Source organism: Solanum lycopersicum, chromosome 4 (assembly GCF_036512215.1).
Source record: "Solanum lycopersicum chromosome 4, SLM_r2.1".
NCBI classification, from domain to species: Eukaryota; Viridiplantae; Streptophyta; class Magnoliopsida; order Solanales; family Solanaceae; genus Solanum; species Solanum lycopersicum.
The window spans coordinates 60,610,686-60,620,348 of NC_090803.1; the positions used below are offsets into that span (position 1 = coordinate 60,610,686).

Here is a 9,663-nt window from a genome sequence, read left to right on the forward strand (position 1 = left end):
TTGGTGGATTCGGTTGAGTTCAGTAGCATTGACTTAATAACTTTTGTATTTGGATTTTAAAAAAGTTACTTAATATGTATAAATACATTATATAGAATCATAATGAATTAATTTTCGCAAAAATTTAAAATTCATACGCTCAAAATTAATCTTAATTAACTTTAATAGTAGGATTGACTTTCAATTGGACGTATCCTTTCACGATTAATCACCAACATATTTTAACACACTTTCACAAAAGGAGAAAATCATTTCGAATCATCATCATGGGTCGTTCATGTAGACTAATCCAGACTCATATAAAAGAGATAGAAACAATAGACATGAGTTTTATTTGAATTGATGAAAATCATAAATACAATAGACTTATTGTAATTATGAAATTGTGACAAATATTAGTACACCTTATGTAAAGACCTTAAGAGAGTGATTTACACTTGAGAAACCACCATCAACTTTAAGATCATGCCCACTTATGTAACTTGCTTCATCGCTGGCTAAGAACAACACAGCCTTAGCAACATCCTGAGCCATCAAATCCACGCCCTTGAGGTTCGCGAACTTACCAAAATGAGAGTTAAAATCCGCGATAGCATCATCAGTCCTTTGTTCAGGAGGCAAGTGCAGCAGCCCTAATTCAGTTGCAACCGCGTAGGGTGAAACACAGTTCACACGTACACCGTGTTTCCCCATCTCAGCTGCAACGTTTTGCGTTAGTCCCAAAAGAGCAAACTTAGAAGCTGTATAAGCATGAGGCCCTAGGCCACCAATAGACCCTGCTACACTACACAACGACACGATGGATCCTCTTTTTCGTGGAATCATTATACGAGCAGCATGTTTCATTCCTAGGAAAACACCTCTAACGTTCACATCAAGCACATTATCAAAGACAGAGAGATCATAATCGAGAATATTTGAACAGGGCGCCCCTGTTAATCCAGCATTGTTAACTATTATATCAAGCGTGCCAAATCTCTCTACAGCAAAATCAACAGCATTACTAACATCAGTTTCTGAAGTAACATCACAATGGATGAAACACGCGCTATCTTCATCACCAAGGGATTCACAAACGCGTTTTCCAAATGCATCCTGAATATCAACAATGCATACTTTCGCGCCATGTTTGTGAAACAAACGTACAATGCTCTCTCCTATACCACTTGCACCTCCAGTAACTAACGCAACTCTTCCCAATAGCCTGTGATGAAATTCGAGTCTCAACTATCAGTAAAATTTCATCATCACGTGTTCAAGTGCTCAATCAGAAATCAGAATGATGTTTTGATTGTCGATGTATTCTGCCTACATTATATCTATGATGTTGAATTCAGATTTCGATTAACTTGATCTCTTGAGTTTAACTAATATACACGGATGAAAATTTTATAATAACTACACTTTACAAGCAATTGCCATTAAAATTGAGATCAACAAATATAAATTAAATAAGAAAAATCATTTGTTACAGCAAAGTTAAAATACACTGTGATTAAAAAATCTTTTTACATTGTGTTAATGTACAATTAAACTTTTATATTGTAGGAGTAGTAGATAATTGGTTGAATTTATTGATGTAAACGATAATGTGCGGACACACGTCATTTATTTTAGACCTAAGTTTTTTCATCTAGTGTCCGATATTTATATCAGAGCCCTATTTCAAATTCGCTAGCATATGCTTCATTTGGTGAGCACTCTCCACCAAGGATTTTTCTATACGACCCGAGAAATCGAAGCCTCTGATTAAGAAAGAAAGAAACTTCGGCACAACCACATCCAAAAAAATATATATATATTTAAAATGAAAAAGAAGAGTTATCCAGAAGAGAAAAAAGAAATTCTCAAATTCCACTACAAAATGTAACAATGGCTCCTAAGTTTTGCAATATATCGATCAAACTTACTTCTCCAAACTAATTTTTATCAAGAGAATGCATTTAAATTTACTAATTAACCAACCTAATACTCAATATATAACAATTAAACCAAATTCAAAAGAAAAGACATCAACCATTCTGATTTGAAATTAAAAAAGAGGTTGCATTTTATAAAACCAACCTAATATTGAATAGCTATCTACATATAACAAATGAACCATAACATTAGTAAGAATAATAACATATTAGTATATTATCGAAGAAAATATAGTATATGCAGATCTTACCCTATCTTTAAGAAATAAAAAGTTTTTGATAATTCGTTCGCTCAAGAAAAATAATCGAAATTAAGAAAAAAGAAGTAAATGCATCAACTAACGATGTACTATAGTAATGTTAAGAATTTTGAAGTAGAACCTTTGATTGGAAAGAGAACTGTCAGAGCTTCCTTTCACTTCCATGGCAGCAAAAAGTTTTCTTTTTTCTTTCTAATAACAAGATAAGATGTGATCAAGAATGAAAAAAAAACAGATATTTTACTAGTTAGGGATTTTATAATATGGAAAATACCGACTTATATTATTGGTGCTTTACGATGCTACAATAAATTAGTGGCTATTGCAAGTTGGTGATGGAAATTGGAATAGACCATGTGCAAGCTATTTTCCCCAACAGAAATCATGGAAAAAAGATTTTTTTTAAAAATTTAATGTTTCAATTATTGTTTTTAGTAAATCGATGGAAGGCTTCCATATTGGAAGGGATCTAATTCGAAGAAGGAAGTCATTTGTGGACTAATTTCGACCATTTACCAGAACAGGAGATTCACGGTATGGCTTCAGAAGAGGTATTGGGGTGTCAAGAATGAATTCCAAACATGGATAATTTGTCTTTATTTGCAGAAAACTCGTGTGCTTGAGAGTTCCTGATGATTAAATAAAACAAGATTTAATTCGCTTAGTATTTTAAGGGTTGGGTTCAATCTCAACTCATTAACATCTAACCCGTTTAGGGAAATTCTCAATTGAGCACAATTCAAGTTCCTATATTAAATCTATGAATTATCATCTATTTAACATCTTTTATGATTTATCTATCAATTTGTTACTTTTTAAAAAAAAAAAATCTTGAACCGAAATTCGCATTGTGATCTAAAAGTTAAATATCATTTTGTTAAAATTATTGAGATTAATCAAGTCAAATTTAGCGGATCAAGACCCAACCATTTTTAGCCCATTTGAGTCCAACGTAAATTTAGGCAGGTCAAGACTCAAACCAATTTTAATATCTCCAATTTCAATCCTACCCGCTTATTTGACACTCTTAAGATCGACCATATTTGGATTATGAGTTACACACTCTAAATTCATTTTTTAGAACACTTTTTAACCTGATTTTCTTTATTCCTAGGCTCATGAAAAAACATCAATCATCTCACCCCACTCTAAAAATAAATTTAAAACTAAAATTAGGAAAAATGAGAGGTTTGCTCGATAACAAAATAAACACGGGAGGAGGGGCTTAAGGCTTAAGCCTCGTGACAATTTAATTTGAAGTATTTTCGGACATTCCAATTTCTTGTGTTTTTCAGTACTTGCCTATGATGTACACCAATGATTGATAAAAATCATGGCTCCGCCACTGCTTGATAATGTATGTCATTGCTCATGAAAGATTAGGCAGCCCGCTTTTACAGCTAATATACATGAATATACAAGTTCTAGCAAGCTTCAGTGCTTAAACATTTACTGCATACATCTATAATACTATATGAAGATACACAAGCTTCCTACTAATTTGATTCATCCTGTCTGGGAGGAAAAGAAGACGAGAAATATTTAAACAAAGAAGATATCGTAAAAAGGATGAAATATGTAATTATGAAAACAATGGACAAGCAGACCCCAGAGAAACAAAAATGTCATCCAAGAATTTGAATATAGACAATAGATTAGTCACAGCCAAAACCAGAAAAGCCCATGATAAATGTGGCCACACTACCTAATACAGCCTCAAATTTCAATTGCCCCGAATGATAGTTGAGCAAGGCATGTCACAAAACCAACTTCCCCCGTAAGCAGCACCTTGATTGTCGCCTTCCTAAACCTTCTAGAAGGAGCTAAAATTACATTATCTTGCAAGAACATGTTCTTTCATTCCCACTCTCAAACTCATCATCTGATTCACCATCATCGCTGCAATCACAAGTACATGAAAGTAAGTAAAAAAGACTTGCATGCTTGGAACAACGAAACAATAAGTATAAAGGGTCACTTGACTCATGTAAAATGTATAATGCAAAGCTGGCAACCTAAATAAAGGTAATCAAGTGACTTTTCACCAGACAAGGGATCACCATATAACACACAATATTCCAGGGAAAATTACACAGGCATGCTTGTACAAAGATGTACAAGTGTTTGATATGAAAATTACAGGCCTCAGACCAAAGTTTCTACTCTTTATGAATTTGTAGGTACAAAGAACTCATTGAATATGTGCAAATTCAGATGATACCCATATTTATAAGCTAATATTCTATTTAGCTTTACCTTGTCTTGAAAATTTATAAACTAATTTTCTCTTTAGCTTTACCTTGTCTTGAAAATTTGCAAGCAATTGTACTAGTCAAAAGAAGAAGAAAAAGTTGAAATCAGTTCAGACGTCCTAAAGAGCTTCACAATGCTAGGGGAGAATCAAACAATATTCTAATTCACAAAATATTTGTGTCAAACTGATAAATATGCTGCCCCTAATATGTTTGGGCAATTTACACACCACTTTTGACTTTTGACATGTAATTGAAACACCAAGAGCCAAGCCCGTTGGAGTTGTTTTCACACTGCATATTTGAGGGCATCACTCATCAGCATAGCTCATAATGCAACAAAAACACCAGATAGTTAACCCAAAACTGTGAGGATAAAGAGGAAAAGTAGTCTTCACCCCCAACCAAAGAAGATATAAAATACCAAAAAATCTGACAAACCCAGACACACTTAAGTCTGGAGATACTATATAATATATAGTTATACAAATGAATATCTCTGATCTTATGCTTCAAATGAAGCAACCAGCTTGAAACTCCTTTTCTAACCACCTCACCTTCTGTTGAATATATCCAACTTTTTGACTGTTCCAACTGAAAACTACATGTTTTTCTCTTTCAGTATCTCCCCTTAATCTCAGGTTTTTCTCGTAGTTGATGACTAGATACAATTTTTATTTCTCTAGCCAAAATCTCTTCTGTTCCATCCCTAGCTTTCGGAGGAATTTGAGTGTGTATGGAAATAACAGAAAACAAGTCGCTATCATGAAGATGAAGGATCTGTTTTTCTTCTCCAGAAAGTTTATCGCATGTGTAAATCTTAGATGACTAAAGGCAGCTTCATAATTCAATCAATCAACAACACCTCAATCTCAAATGAGGAACTCCCAACTAATAATAAATCACAAAATAAAATACTTGCAAAAGAAAAAAAAAATGATTCAGGTGCTATCTAAGCATAGATATGGTTACACCCTAAGGAAACATTGTTTTTCAGATGGAACACTCCTGAGACTTTTAAGATACTAGCTTGAAAAGATGCAATAATCACAATGAGCAAAGGATATGGAAATTGCAGAAAAGCAATTTCGAGTTGCTATACTGCAAATACGGCATCTAGATATTTAAGGGCATATACTCTGCATGTTCACATAATTATTATCTCTAGCACCACGTGTTTCTACCACAAACTGTTACCAGAAATTTTAAGCATGGAAATAGATAATGTAAGGACAAGAAGAAGACTTCTGGAAAATGATAAGCAGTTAGCAGCATATGGGCTATTATTACTTCATAAAGCTACAGATGGAAGGACCTACAACAGTCTTATCAAATGTATCTTGTGCCTTGAAACTGTGCTTCACAAGAACAATACAAAGACATGTTGCCACCTGCGGAAGATGCCAGAGACATGAACGAAAACATTTGGTTCTACGATCAAAATACATCCTATCAGTCAAGGCACAGAACATTAAGCTGAAAAACCATGGAACTAAGCATGCAAGACTTAATCAAGACATTTCGAGAATTTTTTAACGGAGCTATTTGTTTCAGGATATGACTAAATCCCCATCTTACATGAATAGTCTAGTTCTTTGAACAGGCACAACAATATTATTTTGAACAGAAATCACTAAAACCATTTAAGTTGGATGTAATTGTTACCTGGCAAAAAAGTTAACAATGCCTAGAATGCGGAACAGCAAGAAACAAACACCAGATTAAAGATGATGAATAGAGTTCATACCTAGGCTCAAATTCCCGTATCTCAAAAAGTTCTCCTCCGGTTGTGTCGGTCCACTGCACTTTCCTTTTCTCCACAGGATTGGGGGCATCATCAACCTTTTCAGATATTGTATCACGTTCATTACCACCAGAAATGGAAACACTATTTACTGGTTTTTTTAGGCTACTCTTAAGAGCAAGCTTTGGTGAAATATAACTGTCCTCAACAATATTAACACATTGCGGCTGATCGCTGCCCTTGTCTGAAGCGGGACAGCTGGGCAACACTTCTGGCTGTTGGGTAGGACCAACTTTAAGGGGAGATGGGCTCTCAGGTCCAGCGGCAGCGCGACCAAAGCATACAAAGGAGCCGCACCCGCGGACAAGCCTGTTCTTCCCGGAAGCCAGCTGGAGATCAGAATCAGTTTCTTGGTCCACCAACTGGTACTGGTTCCACGGTGCAACTCTCATGGGCTTCTCTTCGTTCTTCTGACCCAAGAGTAGAAGGGTCAGACCCTTACTATATCCAGAAGCTGAAGACGAGAAGAAACCTCCTCCTTCTACTGCAAATAACATCAGTTCTGCTCATCTGGTCGACATGCAAATGCTTTTGTCTAGAGCTAGTTTGACCTTTAGGGGGGAACTTCAAGCACCTGGCTCACGTTGCCAATAACTGCTTGTAAGACTAGCAGCATATGAAATATTACAAACATGGAAAAGAAAAGGAACAGAGAACACAATTATTTTATTACAAAAACTCATTTCTGTAACACATAAGGATCTAGTACTCCTTTTTCAGTTCATTTCACACTAGTTCCATTTTAACAATGACCCAAAATGTTTGACGTCATACCATTTCTATACAACTTCTATAGCCATCAAGAATTCACTTAGACCAAGAAATATATCCACAGCCAACCCTTAACAATTACAGACTTCGAAACTCAGAAAAAAGGGTACATCCTTCTCCACTTAAATACCAGTCTTAGATCACATGACGCAGAGCTCAAATGTGCAAACTAATAGCCTGTTTAGCCAAGCTTCTAAAATCGACTTATTTTGAAAAGAGTTAATTTAAAATGTGCTTTTAAAAAAAAAAAATACTTTTGGTGAGAAGCATTTTGTTTTTGACCAATAAATTTAAAAAGCATACTTGAGCTGTTGAGCAACAATTAGTATTTGATGGAACTTTTTAAAAGTGCTTCTGAGTGTATTTTTCAAAAGAAGGGTTTTTGGGAAAACTACTTTTTAGCTAGCTTCTGAAAAATAGCTTGTGCTACTCCTCAGAAAACTTATTTTCTCCTGAAAGTTTGGCCAAACACCTTACTCATAAAAAAAAATACGCACTTTTGGAAAAAAACAAACGGGCTAAAATCATAAGTCCCTCCAACCTTTGCTATTTGAACTAAGCCCTGGGCAAGAATCATGTCCATACTATTTTATACTTTGAGGTGATATTTGACTTTTAAACTATCTTCTTTAACAATTACTTTAATATTTCTTCCAGATTCACTAATACAACACATGAATCGAATCAACTTCTTAAGCTCCCTATTCTCAAATACAGTCATGTAAAAGAAACAGGGGCAGTATTTTTACTGCCAAATCGCCAAAGAAAAAATATATGCACAATAGACAAAAGGCTCTAGAGACTAGAATGAGCCCGGTTGTACTGCTTTTTTTCTTTGACTGATTTCCTTAATTAATTATTCCAGCCCCTATTCCACGCAGTAAGAATGCAGAATACTAGATGACTGCCAAAAGGATTATAATTAACTATCTCAATCAAGTTAATTAATTTACAATTCTTCAATATATGCTACAGCACATGTCAATTCGAAGTCAAAATAGGCGGACTCTAAAGTCAACACTGCATTGAACACTACAGATCACTGGCAGAACACTCTAAAAAAGATCAACAATAATTAAAAAAGTAAAAGGATTAACAAAAACATGAAACTAAGCTCTGAACAAATGAAAACAGATTCAAACCGTCAATGAACCACCAATTTTGTACTTCAATATGAATTTTAAAAAAATCAAATAAAAATAAAAATACACCAGCTATGCTTTAACAAAAATCTTCAATGCAAAACAAATCTTATACAAAAACAAGTAACAATAAAAACTAGCGCTATAAACCTCTCAGTCTGTCAGTCACATAGTCAAAGATCTAAAAAAAAAAAACTCCGAAATCAACACAGAGCAAAGCAAATTCAACATTTACACTAAGAAGTAAGAAATCAAGTAACCGAAATCCAAAACCGAATACAAAAATCGCTCTGCAGCAGCATAGGAAAAGGTAGAAATACTCACAGATCTGAGAGCGAATTCAAGGCAACGACAAGTTCACCGGACCGGCGAATGCATCGGCGATCACTAGTGATAGATTGTGTAAAACAGTACGGGGATAGGAGAACGTCGGAATCGTGTGGTTGAGCAGAAAATCGCCGAGAAAATGAAGAGCTGAAAGAAGAAGAAATGGATTTATGGGGATATATATATTGGGACTACTTTTTGTATTGAAGATTAGTGAATAGTACTGGATTTATATTAAGAAAATAAAATTGTACTATTACTATAGTATTTTAAGTAAAAAATAATTAATGGTAAATAAGAAAATAGAAAAAACAAATGGAGATTGGGGGATAGTGACTCTGTGGCGCATGATAGCGATGGGTCCCTTTTTGATTGCCTTCTATTTGTTTATTTTATTTTATTTCTTTTTGTTGACAAAGCAATTTGTGGCCACGCCATTATCTCGTTTTAATGTAATAGTCCCAAACTCCAAAAGTAAAATAAGAATAAAATTTGTATATATTTTATATTTTTTATTAAATTGTTATTGTTGTTGACAATTAAATAGATAAATAATATAAATTTCATTGGTTTAGAATTTAATTATTTTTTTTTTTAGTTTTTGCAAATTATTTTAAATATTTAAAGTCAAAATTAATTATAATTTATTTCAGATGCATCATATTTAAATTAATTCGCATGTATTTGAATACACTCGCTCTCATCGCTCCTCTCTTACTCGCCTATATTTCAGAATTTATTTTATATGATTTACTTTTCTATATCTACTGCTATGAAATTTATTTCCTTACAAACTAAAAAGTTATTTGGGAACTTTACCAATCAAAAAATTGGAAAACATTTTTTTTCCTCCTTAGTAAAAAATGAAATGAAATCTCATAATTTGGAATATAATTATTTCTCTCTATTAATTTTTTAATTATTTATTTTGAATTTTACGTGCCTCTCAAACGAGTATGATTGATATTTATTACAATATTTATATTAATTATACGTAGTATTTAGCTTTAGATCTTTAAAAATTATTTGATTAATACTAAAAATGTTTTTTTTATTAATATACTAAAATTGGCAAGTAAAATAAAAGGATATATTTTCTTTTTGAATGGAAGTGGACTTAAAAGAGCTTAATTAGAATATGAAATAAGTAGCGACATCTCCCATTAATGAGGAATTAATTTTCACATT

At 33.6% G+C, this 9,663-nt stretch overlaps 2 protein-coding genes across 3 annotated transcripts; both read right to left on the reverse strand.

Moving 5' to 3' along the window:
* Nucleotides 1-309: 309 nt before the first annotated feature.
* On the reverse strand, nucleotides 310-2,480 carry LOC101254591 (xanthoxin dehydrogenase). The gene is made up of 2 exons (XM_004237781.5): nucleotides 2,301-2,480; nucleotides 310-1,204 (listed from the first exon to the last, which is right to left on the reverse strand). The coding sequence occupies exons 1-2, from the start codon at nucleotides 2,342-2,344 to the stop codon at nucleotides 406-408; spliced, it is 843 nt and encodes a 280-aa protein (XP_004237829.1). The 5' UTR covers nucleotides 2,345-2,480; the 3' UTR covers nucleotides 310-405.
* A 1,257-nt stretch (nucleotides 2,481-3,737) lies between these two features.
* LOC101254895 (uncharacterized) lies at nucleotides 3,738-8,727 on the reverse strand. Of its 2 annotated transcripts, none has more exons than XM_004237782.5 (3): nucleotides 8,473-8,727; nucleotides 6,179-6,809; nucleotides 3,738-4,078 (listed from the first exon to the last, which is right to left on the reverse strand). In XM_004237782.5, exons 2-3 carry the CDS (start codon nucleotides 6,730-6,732, stop codon nucleotides 4,009-4,011), a joined length of 624 nt encoding a protein of 207 aa, XP_004237830.1. In that variant the 5' UTR covers nucleotides 6,733-6,809; nucleotides 8,473-8,727; the 3' UTR covers nucleotides 3,738-4,008. The 2 variants fall into 2 exon arrangements, with proteins under 2 accessions (XP_004237830.1, XP_010320116.1); XM_010321814.4 differs by having other exon boundaries at nucleotides 6,179-6,841; nucleotides 8,473-8,711.
* Between the last annotated feature and the right edge of the window lie 936 nt (nucleotides 8,728-9,663).